This window comes from Cervus canadensis, chromosome X (assembly GCF_019320065.1).
Source record: "Cervus canadensis isolate Bull #8, Minnesota chromosome X, ASM1932006v1, whole genome shotgun sequence".
In the NCBI taxonomy this organism is placed as follows: domain Eukaryota; kingdom Metazoa; phylum Chordata; class Mammalia; order Artiodactyla; family Cervidae; genus Cervus; species Cervus canadensis.
The window spans coordinates 125245125-125267145 of NC_057419.1; the positions used below are offsets into that span (position 1 = coordinate 125245125).

Below are 22021 nucleotides of genomic sequence, written 5' to 3' on the forward strand. Positions count from 1 at the left end.
CATTCTGATTACCACCGCTATGAATGTGACCCATTTTGTCTTCATGGAAGCCTTTCAGTCTCTGTCTTTCATGTTAGAAATTATTTCTACAATGTCTAGTGATCCATGGATGTCTGTTCATTTTCAAAAGAAAAATGATAAGTCAAATGGAAGCTCTGTGTAAGAAGAAGTTTATCAATGATCAGCCCGTGTCTAGAGAACAGATCGTGACTGTACACTGCTTCAGGGGTCTGCCAATGATCAGTATACCTACAGGTCTTTTCCCATAGTTCAATCAGTCTACCAAGAGAGAAATCATCCATCCTAAGTCACACGAGAGATTCTGCAAGCATTCTGGGAGCCAAGCAAGAGAAGTGTACTGACACTCCCAACATTCAGTATATATGCATTCAGTGTTGTCAATATGGGATCTCATTCGTGTCCATAGCTGTACCTGCAGCCCCTAACTCTGGTTGAGTCTCTCTAGAGCTGTGCTATCCAATATAGTAGTCACTAGCCACATGTGACTATTTAATCTAAGTGAAACTAAAAATGTAATAATTCAATCACACTATATACTTTCAAGTGCTCAATAGCCACTTGTGGCTACCATATAGGACAGTACAAATATAGAACATTTCCATCACTACAGAAAGTTCGAATAGAGAGCACTGCTCTAAAGAGTAAACTCCAGGCTTATGCTGAGGGAAGGAATGATACTCATTTCGCTGATGAGCTGAGGAAGAGAATCTGAGAGAATCCACCTATTCCTCAGAGTAAACCCGAGGTTTCTGCTAAGGCAAGGGAGGGGAAGTCATGTAGCTGCAAACCCAAGGGCAAAATCAGTGCAAATTTAGGCCTGTATTGTTGAATATATAAACAACTAGTCATGTAAAATTATTGAAATTTCAATTAATGAAAATAAAATTAAAGTGAAAATTTTGTTCCTTAGTCACACTAGCCATATATCAAATACTCAATAGTAATAGAAGAAAACAACAGAATGGGAAAGACTAGAGATCTCTTCAAGAAAATGAGAGATACCAAGGGAACATTTCATGCAAAGATGGGCACAATAAAGGACAGAAATGTTAAGGACCTAACAGAAGCAGAAGATATTAAGAAAAGGTGGCAAGAACACACAAAAGAACTATACAAAAAAAGATCTTAGTGACCCAGATAACCTCAATAGTGTGTTCACTCACCTACACCCAGACATCCTGCAATGCAAAGTCAAGTGGGCCTTAGGGAGCATCACTACAAACAAAGCTAGTGAATGTGATGGAATTCCAGCTAAGCCATTTCAAATCCTAAAAGAGGCTGCTATGAAAGTGCTGCACTCAATATGCCAGCAAATTTGGAAAACTCAGCAGTGGCCACAGGACTGGAAGAGGTCAGTTTTCATTCCAATCGCAAAGAAAGGCAATGCCAAAGAATGTTCAAACTACGGCACAATTGCAAGCATCTCACACGCTAGCAAAGTAATGCTCAAAACTCTCCAAGCTAGGCTGCAACAGTACGTGAACTGTGAACTTCCAGATGGTCAAAGCTGGATTTAGAAAAGGCAGAGGAACCAGAGATCAAATTGCCAACATCCATTGGATCATAGAAAAAGCAAGAGAATTCCAGAAAAACATCTACTTCTGCTTCACTGACTATGCTAAAGCCTTTGACTGTGTGGATCACAACAAACTGGGAAACATTCTTAAAGAGATAGGAATACCAGACCACCTGACCTGTCTCCTGACAAACTTCTATGCAGGTCAAGAAGCAAGTTAGAAATGGACATGAAAGAGTGAACTGGTTCCAAATTGAGAAAGGAATACATCAAGGCTGTATATTGTCACCCTGCATATTTCATATATATATAGAGAGTACATCACACAAAATGCTGGGCTGGATGAAGCACAAGCTGGAATCAAGATTGCCGGGAGAAATATCAATAACCTCAGACATGCAGAAGACACCACCATTATGGCAGAAAGCGAAAAGGAACTGAAGAGCCTCTTGAGGAAAGTGAAAGAGGAGAGTAAAAAAGCTGGCTTCAAACTCAACATTCAAAAAACTAAAATCATGGCATCCAGTCCCATCACTTCATGGCAAATAGATGGGAAAACAATGGAAACAGTGACATAATTTATTTTCGTGGGTTCCAAAATCCCTGCAGATGGTGACTGCAGCCATGAAATTAAGATACTTGCTCCTTGGAAGAAAAGCTATGACATACCTAGACAGCATATTGCAGAGAAGGCAATGGCACCCCACTCCAGTACTCTTGCCTGGAAAATCCCATGGACGAAGAGCCTGGTGGGCTGCAGTCCATGGGGTCGCTAAGAGTCAGACACGACTGAGCGACTTCACTTTTACTTTTCACTTTCATGCACTGGAGAAGGACATGGGAACCCACTCCAGTGTCCTAGGCTGGAGAATTCCAGGGATGCGGGAGCCTGGTGGGCTGCCTTCTATGGGATCACACAGAGTCAGACATGACTGAAGCTACTTAGCAGCAGTAGCAGCAGACAGCATATTGAAAAGGAGAGACATTACTTTACTGACAAATGTCCGTCTAGTCAAAGCTATGGTTTTTCTAGTAATCATGTGTAAATGTGAGAGTTGGACCATAAAGAAGTTCAGTTCAGTTCATTTCAATTCAGTCAGTCGTGTCCAACTCTTTGCAACCCCACTGACTGCAGCACGCCAGGCTTCCCTGTCCGTCACCGACTCCCGGAGCTTGCTCAAACTCATGTCCACTGAGTCGGAGATGTCATCCAACCATATCATCCTCTGTTGTCCCCTTCTCCTCCTGCCTTCAATCTTTCCCAGCATCAGGGTCTTTCCAAATGAGTCAGCTCTTTGCATGAGGTAGCCAAAGTATTGGCGTTTCAGCTTCAACATTAGTCCTTCCAATGAATATTCAGCACTGATTTCCTTTAGGATTGACTGGTTGGATCTCCTTGCAGCCCAAGGGACTCTCAAGAGTCTCTCCAACACCACAGTTCAAAAGCATCAATTCTTCAGCACTCAGCTTTCTTTATAGTCCAACTCTCACATCCATACATGACTACTTGAAAAGCAGCCTTGACTAGACAGACCTTTGTGGACAAAGTAATGTCTCTGCTTTTTAATATGCTGTCTAGTTTGGTCATAAATTTCCTTCCAAGGAGCAAACGTCTTTTAATTTCATGGCTGCAATCACCATCTGCAGTGATTTTAGAGCCCCCCAAAATAAAGTCAGCCACTGTTTCCACTGTTTCCCATATATTTCCCATGAAGTGATGAGACTGAATGCCATAATCTTAGTTTTCTGAATGTTGAGTTCTAAGCCAACTTTTTCACTCCCTCTTTCACTTTCATCAAGAGGCTCTTTAGTTCCTCTTCACTTTCTGCCATAAGCGTGGTGTCATCTGCATATCTGAGGTTATTGATATCTCTCCCAGCAATCTTGATTCTAGCTTGTGCTTCATCCAGCCCAGCGTTTCTCATGATGTACTCTGCATAAAAGTTAAATAAGCAGGGTGACAATATACAGCCTTGATATACTCCTTTCCTGACTTGGAACCAGTCTGTTGTTCCATGTCCAGTTCTAACTGTTGCTTCCTGACCTGCATACAGATTTCTCAAGAGGCAGGTCAGGTGGTCTGGTATTCCCATCTCTTTCAGAATTTTCCACAATTTGTTGTGATCCACACAGTCAAAGGCTTTGGCGTAGTCAATAAAGCAGAAGATGTTTTTCTGGAACTCTCTTGCTTATTCCATGATCCAACGGATATTGGCAATTTGATCTCTGGTTCCTCTACCTTTTCTAAATCCAGCTTGAACATCTGGAAGTTCACGGCATAAAGAAGGCTGAGTGCCAAAGAACTGATGCTTTTGAACTGTGGTGTTGTAGAAGACTCTTGAGAGTCCCTTGGACAAGAAGGAGATCAAACCAGTCAATCCTAAATTAAATCAATCCTGAATATTCATTGGATGGACTGATGCTGAAGCTGAAGCTCCTATACGTGGCTACCTGATGTGAAGGGTGAACTCATCAGAAAAGACCCTGATGCTTGGAAAGACTAAAGGCAGGAGAAGTAGACAACAGAGGATGAGGTGTTTGGATGGCATCACCGACTCAATGGACTTGAGTTTCAGCAAGCTCTGGGAGATGGTGAAAGACAGTGAAGCCTGGCATGCTGCAGTCCATGGGGTCACAAAGAGTCTGACTTGACTGAGCGAATGAACCATAGTAGTGGACATCACAGATTATACAACATTTCCATTATTTAGAAAGTTCTATTCAATAGCAGAGCCTTAGATATTCTACAGACCTTCATGTTTTCAGTCTTTTATCCCTGTATTTAGTTACATGTTTCATTCAATAATCACCAAAGAAACACCCGAGCCATTCCCAAATTTAACACAGTAAAATCAACTTGCTTCTTGTTGCCTTCTCCCATAGCAGACACAGGTTTTGGGTTTCCCCATCCTGCTAATGGTAGCTTCTACCAGGACTCCAGCCAGCTTTTAGTATTTGAATTTAGAAAAAAGACACTCACTTGCAATGAGTAGAATGCACCTTTGTAGGAAAAGAGAAAAAAGAAAAAAGGCAACTCTTCTGGATGTATACAAACCCAGTGCCAGGGCATATAGCTTGGAAATAGAGTACAGACTGGCATTTCACTACCATGTGCCTCCTCAATCAGATACTCTTGTGCAGTGTAAGTGGAGATCCTAGTTACCAGTATTTCACCTATTTTCCATTTTCCAAAATTCTGTTGCCATCTCTCCCCTGCTGTCCTCTTCTCTCTCAATCTTTGTCTTCATGGGTTTATAGTTTAGTGTACTGCTTTATTATCATTTTAGTGGATTCCACATGAATTTAATTCTCAAACTAAAAGTCAAACCAATCAGTCCCAAAGGCAATCAACCCTGAATATTCACTGGAAGGACTGATACTGAAACTGAATCTCCAAAACTCTGGCCACCTGATGCGAAGAGCCAATTCATTTGAAAAGACCCTGATTCTGGGAAAGATTGAAGGCAGGAGGAGAAGGGGGCAACAAAGGATGAGATGGTTGAATGGCATCTCTGATTCAATGGATATGAGTGAGCAAACTCTGGGAGACAGTAAGGGACAGGGAAGCTTGGCATGCTTCAGACCATGGGGTTGCAAAGAGTCAGGCATGACTGAGTGACTGAACAAAAAAGTAGGTTTTCAACTTGAATCTTTCTGTTATGATTCCACTTATTGGTGCTAAAAATGTATTCCAATCAATCACACAACAAATCTCAAGTAAATATATATCTGAGTAGGACAGAGGTAGACAGAATCCTTAGTCTATCCTTTTAAAATAACACAAACCACCAGAATTATCAACTCACAAGCAGAAAGTTGGTATCTGGGTTATCCAAATCCTATTCTCTAGAAATGAAGCTAAACCTCCTACCAAAGTGAAAAAGCCACTTCCCAGAAAAAACACTTTTGATAGTAATACCTCAAAAACAAACTGACTCCTAATTCTGATGCTTTTGTATTTACCAGAAACATATAATTCTGAATAAAAATAAAAGAAGCAAGTATCATTGTTTTAAATTACAAACCTGTGCTGGTGGTACTTGCAAAGGATTGTTATCCAAAATTATTACTTGTAAATGATGCAGCTTCCTGTAACAAACTGGAATTTCGGTCACTTTATTACAAGAGAAATCCAGCTTGACTAAGGGAAGATCTCCTAATTCTGTTCAGAAACAAAAATTATTTAATTAAATTCTATACAGTTATTCTCTTATTCATGTGAGTAAGAACAGTGAGCATCTTACCATCTGGTAATGCCTGAAGATTATTTCTTCTTATATTTAGCTCTCTAAGTGATTGTAATTTTCCCATTTGTTGGGGAAGAACCTGAATCTCATTGCAGCTAATATCCTAAGGAAAAAAGAAAATAAAATTATAACAAACTAATGGAGAAATAGAGATATATTTCTACTTTTTAATTAAAGCACATGGCTAATAGCAAGTCACATCCAATGTCATTTCTCTAAATATGGATTATCAGGCAGATTTATATTTATGTTACATCATGAAATCAATCCAGCACAATTAACATAAATTTTGTGTAAAAGTGTGAGGTTATAACTTAGTAATACATAAGTGAGCATTTTGAAAATCTCAACTAAAGACCACTGTTACCAACTAAAACCAGAAGGTGCTCTTCATTCACACGTAAAATGAAAGAGAACTATCAATCACTGGGATAATTTGTCAATTATAGTACTGTTTGGGCTTCCCTGGTGACTCAGATGGTAAAGAATCTGCCTGCAATGCGGCAGATCTGGGTTTGATCCCTGGGTTGGGAAGACCCCCTGGAGGAGCACATGGCAACCCACTCCAGTATTCTTTCCTGGAAAATCCCCATGGACAGAGTAGCCTGGTGGGCTATGAGGTCTCAGAGAGTCAGACATGACTGAGCGACTAAGAACCAAAAGTAGTTGTTTTGAGATACCTGGTTGGGCAGGAGGTGAGAAAGACAAAGGATTTACAGATGTGAGCTGGAGAATCAAAGACCATGGTCAGAATCGATTTAACAAAACCTGTTTCTATGAGGGATTACAGGTTCAAAATTTGATGGCTCACACCATAACCCAAAGACATTCTAAGAGATCTGGTCAGAACTGCCTCATGGTTACATTAAAATGCAAATCTCAATTTAAAGGTAAACAATACCACATTTCCATAATAATAGAAGAAAGGAACAGCTTAAGTTATTAAACTGTGCAGTCCTCTCCCCTTTTCTTATTATCACATCAACAGAAAGGGAAGAAGAATCTGCAAGATCTCAGGCAGAAGTCATTCTAGACACACTGAAAATAAAATTCATATTCTACTGCAACTGCCCCCAATTTCCAACTTTGACTGGAAATGACATTTAGCTTGGAAGGAAAGGCGTGGCACATACATGTATTGTTTTATCAAATGTAAAAAAGGCAGGAGGGTAAATTCAAAAGAAGAATATTGTTGTTATTTAGTCACTGAGTCATGTCTGACTTTTGCGGGACCCCATGGACTGTAGCCTGCCAGGTTCTCATGTCCATGGGATTTCCCAGGCAAGAATACTGGAATGGGTAGCCATCCCCTTCTCCAGGGGATCTTTCCAACCCAGAGATCAAACCCTCATCGCCTGCATTGGCAAGTGGATTCTTTACCCTGTCATCGGGGAAGCCCCTAAAGAATATTAAACAATATCTAATCATCTAACCTATAGATTTAAAAATGTATCTACATGCCTCTTTCAAATGTGTCTACATGCCATCTTCATTCAACAACAACTATTTATCAAATATGAACTATTTGCCAGGCACTGTTCTAGGTGCTGGGGACGTATCAATGAATAAAACAAACAAAAAGTCCTGCCCTCAGAGCTCCTTATGGATACTGCATTATAGCAAAGGGAGTAGATTACACAACATGCTAGAAGTGCTATGGAGGCAAAAAACAGAGCAGGGTAAAAGAAAATTGTAGTGCTAATAATATTGGGGAAGGATAGGAATTTAGATTGTTTCATAGTTAATATTTGAGCACTATTATCAGAAGTGAGAGTATGAGCCATGTGAATACAAAAGAAAGGAATATTCCAGACAGAAGGAACAATAAATATAAAGGCTCTTAAGCAAAGCATATGTAACATGTACTAAGAACAGCAATGAATCCAGTGTAGCTAGAGAAAAGTGGGCAAGGGGAAGACTAGGATGGAGGGAAAAGTTTTGGCTTTTACTCAGAAATGTGGCCAGGTACCAGAAACTTTTAAACAGAGGTATAACAAAATCTAACTTATGTTTTGACAAAGATCACCTTAGCTATTGTATTTAGGATAGTCCAAATGACAGATAAAAAAACTTCAGAAAAACATCCATTAAAGTAGATACTATGGCTCCCTCCCAAAGGTGCCTAATACTGAAGATTTCCATACAAAAAAAATAATAAAAATTTGACAGGCAGCTGCCACTTCATAGAAGAAACAAACCCAGCACAGGATACTGAACTACTCACCAACAGGTACTCTACTATCAGCTGGGATTTGAAGGCCTGAGAGTATTTCCTAGATCTAATGACAGACTTCACTATAGCCGGCTATGACATTTCTAGGATATACTGTCCTGGGAAAACATTCCAATGACAGGTAATATCCACAAATTAATTCTGTGATGTAAATTGCCAATTAAAAAAATAAAAAATAAAATTATCAATTAGCCACCCTAATGCAACCTATCCACTGTTACTGATTTTGAAAGTTGAAAGCACAATAATTTTACAGTGCTAGTAAAATAATGATTTATATGTTTTCATATTCTGTTTAAATAAAAATACTACACTAAATCTCAAAATCCTAAATATTTTTGAAATTTCATTTATCCAAAAACTATCTCATGTAATATAATTTAAAACATAGGGTCAAAAACTGAATTAAAAAGAAAGAAAAAGGAAATTACAGAGCCATAGAATCTCTTTTTAAAAATATTTATTTATTTGGCTGCATCCAGTCTTATTTGCAGACACAGGACCTTTATTACATCATGCAGGATCGTCCCTTACAGTGCTCCAGCTCTCTAGTGGCAAGTGGGCTTAGTTGCTCGATGGCATGTGGGATCTTAGTTCCCTGATCAAGGATGGAACCTGCATCCCTTGCATTGCAAGGTGAATTCTTAACCACTGGACCATCAGGGAAGTCCCAGAGTCATAGAATCTTAAAGGAGAATGTACATAAAATCTTTAAAAACATTAACAGTGTGCATGTCAAAGAAAGTAATGAACCCCTTGTATTATGAATTTGTTAGATCACATCTGGCATCTTCTGTTCATTTCTGAGTGTTACATTAAAAGAGGCTATAATAAAAGGGAGCATTTTCAGGATAGAAATAGCTACAAATAAAAGGCGATAAAGAATAGAAATATAGAAACTAAAAAAAAGGAATAAAGGTAATAAAAATATTTAAGCCACAGAAAAACAGGTCTTAGAGTTTGGTAAAATGGAGAGTACACACACAACAAATTATAAATATCTGAAGGGAAGAAAAGTTATCATTATCTATACTTCTTCATATGATAGTCTCAAGACCAATGGATAAAAGTGATAGGGCATGTATCTTAGTTCAAAATGAGAAAGTTAACAAAATTTTGCAAAAGAGAATGAGGGCTGCCTCAGATACACAAACACAAAGATTTGTCCACCATTGAAAATATACAACTAGATGTGTCAGGGATTCCTGCATTAGGAAGTGGTTTTATCTGATTACTTACAAGATTTCTTACAATATTAAAATTCTGTGGTTCTATAACATAACAAGACTAAACTCAAGGAAGTTTCCTTGCATTACAACTGCATATGCTTATGAATTTTAAAAAAAGCATTCCTGAAATTTCTGTTCATTGCATTCTATTTGTACATTAATTTCCCATTATAAGCTAGTACATAAGTTCCCCAAGAACATTTTTCGCCCTCCACACATAAAAAATCATATTTATGAACACTTGAAAAAAAAATCTATGTATTGGAAAAGCATTACTCAAGATAAAGTAGAAAATAAAAAATAAACAACATGTTGTATTGTGTAAGGTAGAAGTAACAGAAAGATGTGAAAATAGCTCACTGTTTTGAAGATTTGATTATGTTTCTCTGAGTTCATTGTCCTATAATAGCTAAAATGATATGTTCAAAGTAATTACTTTAAATTATTCCTATATTTCTACAATCAATTATATATAAAGGCCTCTTTCCATTTATCTTCACTCCAAAAGTGTTATAAAATTACATGGGGATATAGAAGAAGGTCATTTTATTAATTCTACTGCATGTAGGCATGTACTCTCTTATCTCCTCTCTCTGAAGCCTTCATTGAAGTCCTGTAAAACCTTAAAAAAAATAACCTTACCTTTTCTTGATCTAAGAACTTTATTATCCACAAAAAGGATAGACAATTGCTTATTTGTCTGAAACTATTTTTTAAGATTTGTAAGCAAGTCTTCTGATCTCACTAGGACTAAGGAACAACCACGGTTTTTATTGTAGTTGTGAGCTAAAATCAGACATAAGCAAGGGTATCTTGAAATATCACTAAAGAGAACTTAGGTATATACCAAGCTTTCTTTTTTTAATTAGAGTGAAATTCCATAAAGGAATTAATCTCCCAAAATATAAAGATATGTGTTATGCACATTACATACAATCGATACAACTATTTTACTCACCAATTCCATTAAATCTTTTAACTTCCCGATTTCTTCTGGAATGGATACCAGTTTATTATTACTGAGGACCAAAACTTTAAGGGGAAGATCGAATAGGTATTTTGGCAATGTTGATAAAAGATTTCGACTGAAAAGAATAAGAAAGTCTCATTATGAGAAATAAGTCTGAAATGAAGGATGTTGAAAAAGAACAAATCACTTCAAAAGTAAGAATTTTTCACTAAATAACAACTATTATTTAATTAATGCTTACTTCGTAACAGACTAATATATTTACATGCACTGTCTCATTAAATCCTCATATTAACCTAACAAGACAGGTGGTATTATCTGCATTATACAAATAAAATTAAAGGTTAAATTTGGTTAAGTCTTTTGCCCAGGCACAAGCCTGCACTGTGACCTGTAATATTGTCCTACACATCACCAGCTCTCAAAACTCAAGAATTTTTCTGAGGTAGAGAAAACACTAACTCAGAATTCTCAGAATTCTTCCAAGCTAAAGAATTGCCAGAACTTTGCTCTCTGGTATAATTTCACTATATTCAATACCTCCACACCTCTCACTACGGGAAGGCTCCAAGGATAAATTTGCATGCACTGTGTTCAAATTTATGAAAGAATGAATAGAATTATACCTTTAAAAATATGTAGTAACCTTAACCCATTCTCTTTTGTTGCAGGTTTATGGTAGAACAGTCTACTAGCACCTTCATTTCAGCTCATAGTTGATACAATATTCCTGTCTCTGCAGATATATTTAAATATAAGGACAACTAACATTTGTTACTATGTAGCAGGCCATGTTCACAGCACCTCACATGAATTAACTTGACTAATCCTCACAACAACCCACTTCAGGAAGATAGATACTATCATAATGCCCATTTTACAGATGAAGAAAAAGTCTAAAAGAGATTAACTGCTCAAAGTCACAAAGCTGGTAAGTGAGAGAACCAGGATTCAAATCCAGGCGATTTGACTTTGGGTCCCTTACACTCAAACTAATTTTGGCCAAATGTGCATGCCAATGTAGACTGACCCAAACTATCCCTGCTGTAGACTAAATGTTTGTGTTCTCCCCACTCAAAACTATAATGTTGAAGCCTAATCCCCAATGTGATGGTACATGGAGGTGGGGCTTTTGGGAGGTGATTAGTGGCCTTAAAAAGAGACCCCAGAGAGCTCCCTTTCTCTTTATTCCATGTAAGGACTCAGCTAGAAGAGAGTCATCTATGTAAATCAGGAAACTGGTCTTCACCAGACATTGAATCGGCTGGCACTTTGATCTTGAACATTTCAGCCCTTAAAACTATGAAAAATAAATTTCTGTTGTTTATAATCACCCAGTCTACGGTATTCTGTTATAGTGCCATGAATGGACTAAGACAATCCTACTACCAAAATATATATAAAGTGTACCACTACATTTACACACTATCAAGCATTCATTAGCAATTTGCTATTATTTTCCTTGCTTTTCAAAGTGATATTTATAGGCTGTACATAGCATTTTGTATAACATACACAGCAATAAAACTCCAGTGTTACCCCAAGAGAGGGACTTCAAGCCTTTTTGCCCCATTCAAATAGATGGGGAAACAGTGGAAACAGTGGCTGACTTTATTTTTCTGGGCTCCAAAATCACTGCAGATGGTGACTGCAGCCATGAAATTAAAAGACGCTTACTCCTTGGAAGGAAAGTTATGACTAACCTGGACAGCATATTAAAAAGCAGAGACATTACTTTGCCAACAAAGGTCCATCTAGTCAAGGCTATGATTTTTCCAGTGGTCATGTATGGATGTGAGACTATATGGACTATATGTATGGACTATAAAGAAAGCTGAGCGCCGAAGAATTGATGCTTTTGAACTCTGGTGTTGGAGAAGACTCTTGAGAGTCCCTTGGACTGCAAGGAGACCCAACCAGTCCATCCTAAAGGAGATCAGTCCTAGGTGTTCATTGGAAGGACTGATGTTGAAGCTGAAACTCCAATACTTTGGCCACCTAATGTGAAGAGCTGACTCATTGGAAAAGACCCTGACGCTGCAAAAGATTGAGGGCAGGAGGAGAAGGGGATGACAGAGGATGAGATGGTTGGATAGCATCACCAACTCAATGGACATGGGTTTGGGTGGACTCCGGGAGTCGGTGATGGACAGGGAGGCCTGGCTTGCTGCAGTTCATGGGGTTGCAAAGAGTCAGACACGACTGAGCAACTGAACTGACCGATACCTTCAAAGGATGTCCAGAAACACTAGACTGGTTTAATCACATGGCACAGACTTCAATAAAAAAGGCTAATGCCCCAAGACCAGAAGTCCTAGCCAGACTGTTGGAATGTCAAATATGCTAGGTGTTTGTCACAACTCTTGCACTTTAAGGATCAAGTGCAATCCTTGGGAAAGTGGTCTGTCTGGAGCACAAAGGGTCTTCCTGTGGATTCTACTGAAAAGAAGCATAGTATACAGGAAGAAAGAATAAGCTAAAAATTATCTTACAAGTTTCTCAAAATCTTTTCACCAAAATAAAAAAATAAATAAATAGGAAAAAGAATGGCACATACAAACTCAATCTAATCTCCCTCATACCAATAAAGTTTAAAAATTGGTTTCTTTTCTTCCCTTAAGAAGCAGGTTTATTGAGTTAGCAGTCAGCTCTCTATTTCTTTATACATAGTTAATAATCATAAATCTTCACTTTTGACACATGCTTTAGAGATAGCCAAAGAAAGCCAGTCATTAGAACAAGTGTTATTTTAATATAGTGAGTTTAAAACATTTTGTGTCTCTAAACAAAAATTACAAGTCAACTTTTAGAGATCAAAATGGGAAAGAATCACAAAAAGTTTTAGTAAAACTATTCTAAGACGTACCATAAATGTTAATGTATAAATGCAATTCAATTTTTGACAAATTGCTTTCTCCATAAAATAACAAAATAAAATGATAATAAAGACAAAAAATTTAAAAATACCTCACTTTCCTCAAACCTTTCCCAAGCCAGGCCAAGGAGATTATGTACCCAGTTAGAGAAAGGAGCAACCCAAATGACCAATATCTATGGAAGGAAATTACTCTCACACATTTTAAGGTTAAAATGGTTTCAGTTAAAGTAATATGTACTGCCAGGTGACACCACTGAGGGAGATATACATAATAAATATCACATAGAAAGGAACATTATCATTTACATATGTTAATTCTATTTACTACTTCCCTATTTGAGAATTTAGACAAGTAACTTCATTAAGGAAGAAGTTTTCCCTTATAATTCAAAACATAAAACAAAAATAAGAATAAGATTCTAAAATTAAGTCACAATATACCAGTTTCCATTCACTGTCACTCATTTGGTAGGGCAATTTTTTTCTTACACTTATTCAATGTTCAGTCTATTATAAAAACAGCATAAGGCTAAGAATCAGAGTTCTACAGCCATACTGCTGCTTTGATTAGAATCTTGGCTCCACCAGTTGCAGTATGTGTAATTTTGAGCAAATAGTTAACCTCTGTGCTTCAGTTTCCTCATCTGCAGTGCAGGGATAATAACCACATTATCTGAAAATGTTGTGAAGATGAGATGAGGTAATACGGGTAAAGTATTTTTAACACTGCTTGGCACACGGTAAGAACTTATTATTAACATCAACTATTATCTACGCCTAACCTTCCAATAATCCCATCCCAATCTATCCATCCTTGAGGTAGCAATAAGAAGTCACAAGAGTGAAAAATATAACTCAAGAACTGTTTATTTATAATGTTCCACTTTAATTGGGGATGCTAATAAATAAACCTGTGTTGTGGTGCTGTGATTTCAACAAAATATTTCTGATCTAAAGCCATGGTACTCAAAGTGACCTAAGGACCAGCAGGCATGGGCATTACCAGAGAGTTAGAAATGCTGGCCTATGAAATCAGAATCGGCATCTGGTTCCTGGGGGCATTGAAGTTTGAGAAGCACTGCTCTCAAGAACAACACCAAAAACCTATAAAGTAATGTGGACATATAGAAAATACAAATAAGATACTGTAGAGACATAGGTTACATAGCCAAACCAATTACATTCCTTTGCAACTAAAACGAATTATAACTGTATTAAAAAAACAAAATTTATTCCCCCAAAATTATTTTCTTACCTAATGTTAAGGTATGTTAACATCTGCAGGTTTTTAATGGCTTCAGGAATGATTTTGATGCAATTATGATATAAATTTAATGTTTCAAGAGGTGCAAATAACCAGACCTCAGAAGGAATTTCTGTAAAACGATTTCTTGAAAGATCTGAAAAATAAAAGTAATGTCCGCATGTCAAACATACACCTATATTTGCGGTAATTAACAGAACTATTTACACACTTGCTGAATCACTGAGAACCCAACCAACTATTCAAAATACTGACCTTGACCTTTTGCCTTAAGGCAAAAAATATAGAGAAATATATTCATGGAAAGTCTGTTCATTAACAAACTGCACTTGATATACTTCAATATCTTTAAATATTATCTTTTAAAATACCAATGAAGAATTCTCTCTGATATTTAAAAACATGAATAAAACCATCCCTGATCCCACATCCCCCTCCATCCACCCCTTCCTCCTTTACAGCAAAACTTAAATAAATTTACAACATAATTATATTTAATACTTACCATGGACTTTTCAACCAATTATAATTTGCTTCTATTCATTTTTATATCTACCAAGGTCACTAATAGCCTCCATATCAACCACCGTTCATCCATTTGGAAATACTCCTCTTCCCTTGGCCTGGAAAACTACACTTCTGGATCATTTCCTATTATCTCCCTGGCTGCTACTAAGTCTCTTGCTAGATTCTCCTCTACCCATACCGTGAATGTTTTTGTTCCTAAGGACTCTGATATAAGGTACTCTTTCCTTAAGACATACTCTATTAGATGATTTAATCCAAAACTAGGGTTACTATTCATATACTGAAAATTTCAAATTAAATACATGTTTGAACACTTATGTGCTAATCTTTAGGACTTCCCCTTAATATCTCTCAGGTACCTCAAATTCTGCAAGTGCAAAATCTTAACTGAAGATCTTCCACGTATCTGTTTCTCTCACTTTAGATAATGTCACCAACATTCTCCTCATGAGCTGCTCAAGCCAGAAACTTGGCACTTACACTTGATTCCTTCCTCTCCTAAACTATTCCAAGTACAAACAAATAATTTTATTCACTTAAGTTTTCACACGCACACACACACAAAAACAGAATTATTGTAACTATTATACATCTATTGATACTTTGTTAAATGAAATTTTGAAAAATACTTAGGATATCATGTGGCAGGTTGGAAAAAAATACCCTAAAAGAGTTTCTCAACCAAAGTATTATCGACTTTTTGCATTGTATAGCTATTTGTTGTATGGAGCTATCATGGGCATTGTAGGATATTTAGCAGCATCCCTAACATCTATCTACTAGATGCCAGGTAACACCCTCTAGTCATGGTAGTCAAAAAAAATCCCATGGAATATAAACCCTCCTACCCCTGTTGAGAATTTCTGCCTGAACAATTATCAAATTAGCTATCTTACCATAGGAATATACTTTGCTAAGGGCTTCCCAGGTGGTGCTAGTGGTTAAGAACCCACCTGGCAATGCAGGACACTTAAGAAATGCAAGTTTGAACCCTGGGTGGGAATGATTCCCTGGAGAAGGAAATGGCAACCCACTCCAGTGCTCTTGCCTGGAGAATCCCATGGACAGAGGAGCCTGGAGGGCTACAGTCCACAGGGTCACAAAGAGTCAGACATGACTGAAGCAACTTAGCACGCATGCACACACATACTTTGCTATCACTATTTCATTATACTTATTTGGTTAAAAACATAAGACTATCATTTACCTTTATCAAGAAAAACATCTATGCAGTTAGGGAGTTTGGAATCAACATGTACATGCTGATGCTGCTGCAGCTAAGTTGCTTCAGTTGTGTCCAACCCTGTGCGACCCCATAGACAGCAGCCCACCAGGCTCCTCTGTCCCTGGGATTCTCCAGGCAAGAACACTGGAGTGGGTTGCCATTTCCTTCTTCAATGCATGAGAGTGAAAAGTGAAAGTGAAGTCTCTGTCATGTCCGACTCTTTGTGACCCCATGGACTGTAGCCTACCAGGCTCCTCTGTCCATGGGATTTTCCAGGCAAGAGTACTGGAGTGGGTTGCCATTTCCTTCTCCACTACTATATTTAAAATGGTTAACCAACAAGGACCTACTGTAGAGCACAGAGAACCTTGCTCAATGTTATGTAGCAGCCTGGATATGAGGGGAGTTTGGGGAAGAATGGATACATGTATATGTACAGCTGAGTCCCTTTACTGTCCACCTGAAACTATCATAACATTGTTAACTAGCTATGCTGCTGCTAAGTCACTTCAGTCGTGTCCAACTCTGTGTGATCCCATAGACGGCAGCCCACCAGGCTCCCCCGTCCCTCAGATTCTCCAGGCAAGCACACTGGAGTGGGTTGCCATTTCCTTCTCCAATGTGTGAAAGTGAAAAGTGAAAGTGAAGTTGCTCAGTCGTGTCCGACTCTTAGCGACCCCACAGACCGCAGCTTACCAGGCTCCTCCATCCATGGGATTTTCCAGGCAAGAGTATCGGAGTGGGGTGCCATTGCCTTCTCCGGTTAACTAGCTATACTCCAATATAAAATAAAAAGTTAAAAGAAGAACATCTATGGTGTATCTTAGGCCACTGTACCTCATTTAGCATCTGGTCTGCCCACATAAGAACAGCTTCCTACCAACACTAAAATTCCTCACTCTGAGGTATGAGACTTATTTATTTAGCAGTATAATAATTTGCTATTAAGAATATCAATATACATGTATGTTTTTATGCATGTGTGTATACATGCACATACTCATTTGCCTAATACAAAATTCTGTAACTGGCTAAAGAAAGTATTAGTTATGATTATATAAAAGTTAATTTGGATTCTTTTTCTTCTCACGAAAAGACTCTGAATAACTAAATAAAAGGACAGATAGAATTATTAGAAATCAAAATCTGAACCTCAAATAGAAGTTTTCAATTTACTGGCTCACCTCCTCTAGATACCCAGGCATCATGCAGTTCTATTGAGGGGGGAAAATTAAGACTTCTTTTTTTTAGTTTAGAATATTTCTTTTACATTTGACTTTTACCTCTTATCCTTGTAACTTCAGAATTTGAGGAGTTGAAAATTACTGCATACAGTTAATTTGAAATCCTAAAAACAAATTCTGCCCAGTTTGTTTTTCTGTATAATATTTAGTAAGTACTCATAAATAATACAGTGGCCCTAGAGTTAGATGATGGTAGCTTGCATGGAGATGGCAAGAATAAGGATAAAAAATAGAATTTGAAATGTATTTTGATATTAGTACTTATAGGAATTGGGCAAGTAATTGTCTATGTGGGATAAATAAGAGACGGTAATCAAGAATGGAACCCAGAAAAGACTGGGAGGAGAACAAGATGGCAGAGAAGTAGAATAGAAGGGCTTGCAGAACACCAGCTGAGAGCTGACAGGAGTACCTGACCACCAGAAAAGAATATACAGAACCAATCAAAACTCAGTAGGATGAAGGAACTAGGAGGAAAAACAGGAGTGTTAGTAGGACTGGACCTGCCCTCGGTGGGTGGGGGAACTGAAACAGGGGTCCAATTCCCATATCAAGGCAATTGTCTGGGTCACAGGAGAAACATTTAAGGCTGAGAGTGAAGCAGCTGATCTGTGGTAGCCTAAATGGAATGAGAATCAGACAGTCCTTGCTGCAGCCATATGTACCCCGGAAAGGGACGCAGGTCCCCTAGAAGGCGCAGCAGCTGGGAGCTGGGAATAGGGATTGTAGAGCAATCCCAGGGTGAGGGCTGCTGTTGACTACAGAGAGATGGACCAAGGGGACCTGAGGGAGGAGACTGTGGTAGGAAATGCCTGTGGAGGAAAGCCAGGCAGCCATGGAAGCAAGGTGATACTGCTGAGTCATGCATAGGGGGTGTAGCCATCACCACAGCCTCTCTCTACCCATAGGCCGGCACCCGCAACTGAACAATAGAGAGCCTAGCCCATCAAGCGCCTGATGCACCCAACAACAGAGAAGGACCCCAGACAAGGGAGCCCTCTAAGTGCCTGAACAGGTGGAGCTATGGAGAAAGACTAGCCAAAGAGGCCTTCTGATCACCAGCTACCAGAGGCTTGAAAAAAAGACTCTGATAGGGCCATAAGTCCTGTGGCTGAGGCAGTCTGTGTCCCTGCACACTTGGCACAGCCAGGGTCCCTGCAACCCAAGCAGCTGTGCCACCTTCATGCTTAACCCTCACTGGGGCAGACACAAGTCTTCCAGGACAGCCTCAGGAGCAAACCCCAGTGGACAACCCACATACACAGGTAGAAATAAAACCACAATTGAAACCCAGAGGCAGTGTGGCTAAGGAAGAAGACCCAAAACCTTCCCACCAGCTTTACAAGTTGCAGATTAAATCCACATGATCAACTAGGCAGCCTGTGTCTATGGAATATATCAAAGGACATTGAGAATTCCCACAAGAGAAAATCCACTAGTTCTGATAGCTGTGGACATTGGAGGTAAGAACACACAGGAGCAGGACCAGATTTGAGTCTGAGCTGCCCCCACTGCAGATCTGGAGACCAAAACAGTGCTGGAGTGCATCCTAGGTAGGCGAGGTGGACTGTGACTCCCAGCAAGGGAAAGAACCCTGACAGCAGTGACTCAAGAAAAACATTTATTCTTCTTATATTTTGACTTGTTCTGTAGTTTCTTTGGATTTTTTTTTCTTTCCTTTTTTTCCCCCTCTGTTGTAGTTGTTGATTTTATTAGCACTATGAAATATAATTAAGCTTTTGAGTTTTTTTTTTCAATCACACTTTTTATTCCTGTTATAAACCTCTACCTCTACGTTGGCCTTTTGCAGCTCTGTGGAGTTTTCTTTCTTCTTTTCTCTTTTTTTTAATTTTAATTTTTAAATTTCTTAAACCTATTATTTTTTTCTACATTTATTCCTTTGTTTGCTTTTTCTACTGTTCCATTCCCTTTGCAGTTAATTTTATATATATATATATATATATAAAATAAATATATATATATATATAAATATTCTTTATCTATCTCTGTTTAACTTTGCATATCTACTCTTTCTTTCTTTTCTTTCTTTTTTCCTCACCATATTTGTTAGTTTTGCTTTCATTGCTTTATTCCCCAGTTGGCACCTTGCTTTAGTTTTGTTTTCCAGTTTGTGTTTCAGTTAGTTTTGTTCTTAACGGGTGGATATCATTTTTGGTTTCCATTGTTTGTGGGGTCAAACTATTGTACCTTATTTTTGTTGGACTATTTTGATTTTGCTTATGTGTATATGTGTATATGTTCATATTCCACTATTTTAATTATTGTTTGCATGATTTTGTAACTGCCATTTGTCTGGGGATCATCTTGGGTTTCTCATTTTTGGGTATTTGTTTTACTCTCACTTAATGCCATAACAAACCACCTGTGGAATCTCTGTTCTTGGCCAGAGATCAAGCCCTGAGCCTTCAAAGTGGAAGAACTGATTCCAAGACCCTAGACTACCAGAGAACTCTTAACCCAAGGGAATATCAAATAGTGAGAACTCCCACAAAGGAAACCACTTGAATACAAGACCCAATATCACCCAACTACCAGTAGCATCCTGTGCTACTATTCATCCAAATAACAAACAAGACAAAAATACAAACCCAATCATCAGCAGACAGGATTATCACCTCACTCAGTCCTGCCCATCAAAAAAAAATAATAAACTCAGCACAAATCTCATGCTACACGAAGCCTACACAAACCACTGGACAAACCTTAGACAGGCAGAAACCAAAAAGAAGAAAGAATTCAACCGAAGGCTGGGAAAGGAGACCTCAAACACAGTAAGTTTTTTAAAAAATAATGAAAAGGCAGAGAAATACCACACAAATGAAGGAACAAACTAGAAACACAAAAGTCCAAATAAATGAAGAAGAAATAGGCAAACTATCTGAAAAATAATTCAGAATAATGATAGTAAAGACGATCAAAAACCTAGAAAATAGAATGAAGAAAATGCAAGAATCAATTAACAAAGACCTAGAAGAATTAAAGAGTAAACGTACTGAGACAAACATAATTATTGAAACTAAAATTACTCTAGCAGGAATCAATAGCAGAATATCTGAAGCAGAAGAAAAGATCAGTGAGCTGGAAGATAAAATGGTGGAAATAACTGCTAAAGAGCAGAATACAGTAAAAAAGAAAGAAAAGAACTGAAGACAGGCTCAGAGACCACTGGGACAATATTAAACATACCAACATTTGAATTACTGGGGTCCCATAAAAAAAAAAGAGAAAAAGAAAGTGTATGACAAAATTTTTGAACAGGTTAAACTGATCTTTCTACAGAAAGATGGGCAGCCCAGAAGGGAATGGCTAAAGTCAAGGGAATGGATATGGTCAAAGTACTGAAAGGGAAAAATCTACAACCAAGATTACTCTACCCAGCAAGGATCTCATGCAAAATTGATAGAAAAATTAAAAAGCTTTTCAGATAAGCAAAAGTTAAGAGAATTCAGTACCACCAAATCAACTTTACAACAAATAGACGGACTTATGTAGTCAGGAAATACAAGAAAAGATCTACAAAAACAAACTCCAAACAATTAAGAAAACGGAAATAGGAACATACATATCAATAATTAAATGTAAATGGATTAAATGCTCCAACCAAAAGACACAGATTGGTTAAATGGATACAAAAACAGGACCCATATACATGCTGTCTACAAGAAACCCACTTCAGACCTAAAGACACATATAGACTGAAAGTGAGAGGATGGAAAAATATATTCCATGCAAATGGAAAGCAAAAGAAAGCTGGAGTAGTAATCCTCATATCAGAAAAAGTAGACCTCAAAATAAAGAATACTACAAGAGATAAGGAAGGACGCTACATAATGATCAAGGGATCAATCCAAGAGAAAGACATAACAATTGTGAATATCTATGCACCCAACATAGGAGTACCTCAATACACAAGACAAACACTGACAGACATAAAAGGAGAAACTGACAGTAACACAATAGTAGTAGGAGACTTTAACACCCCACTTACCAATGGACAGTTCACCAAAACAGAAAATTAATAAGGAAACACATTTTAAATGATACATTAGATGAGATGGATTTCACTGATATCTTCAGGACATTCCATCCAAATGCACCTTCTTCTCAAGTGCACATGGAACACTCTCCAGGATAGACTACATCTTGGGTCACAAATCAAACCTCAGTAAATTTAAGAAAACTGAAATCGTATGAAGCATCTTTTCCGACCACAATGCTATGAGATTAGATATTAATTACAAGGAAAAAAACTGTAAAACACAAATGCATGGAGATTAAATAATACATTTCTAAATAACAAACAGGTTACTGAGGAAATCAAAAGGGAAATGAAAAATATCCTGGAAACAAATGGCAATGAAGACAGCTCGAAACCTATGGTATGCAGCAAAAGCAGTTCTAAGAGGGGAGTTTGTAGAAATACAACCCTACCTCAAGAAACAAGAAAAACATTGAACAGAAAAAAACCCCTAAGATTAGCAGAAGCAAAGAAATCATAAACATCTGAGCAGAAATAAATGAAAAAGAAATAAAGGAAAAATTAGTAAAGATTATTAATTAGTAAAGATTTACTAATTATTAAGTAGTGAAGATTAATAAAACTAAAAGCTGTTTCTTTGAGAAGATAGACAAAATTGACAAACCT

At 37.8% G+C, this 22021-nt stretch overlaps 1 protein-coding gene across 4 annotated transcripts in view; it reads right to left on the minus strand.

The window, feature by feature from the left end:
• LRCH2 (leucine rich repeats and calponin homology domain containing 2) overlaps positions 1-22021 on the minus strand; it is a 105307-nt gene that overhangs the window by 59150 nt on the left and 24136 nt on the right. For all 4 annotated transcript variants that reach the window (XM_043459092.1, XM_043459091.1, XM_043459089.1 and 1 more), the window contains exons 2-5: positions 14350-14494; positions 10205-10331; positions 5782-5887; positions 5563-5699 (exon numbers count right to left, since the gene is read on the minus strand). In XM_043459092.1, coding sequence (XP_043315027.1) covers positions 5563-5699; positions 5782-5887; positions 10205-10331; positions 14350-14494 — 515 coding nt within the window. The remainder of the gene's footprint in view (positions 1-5562; positions 5700-5781; positions 5888-10204; positions 10332-14349; positions 14495-22021) is intronic.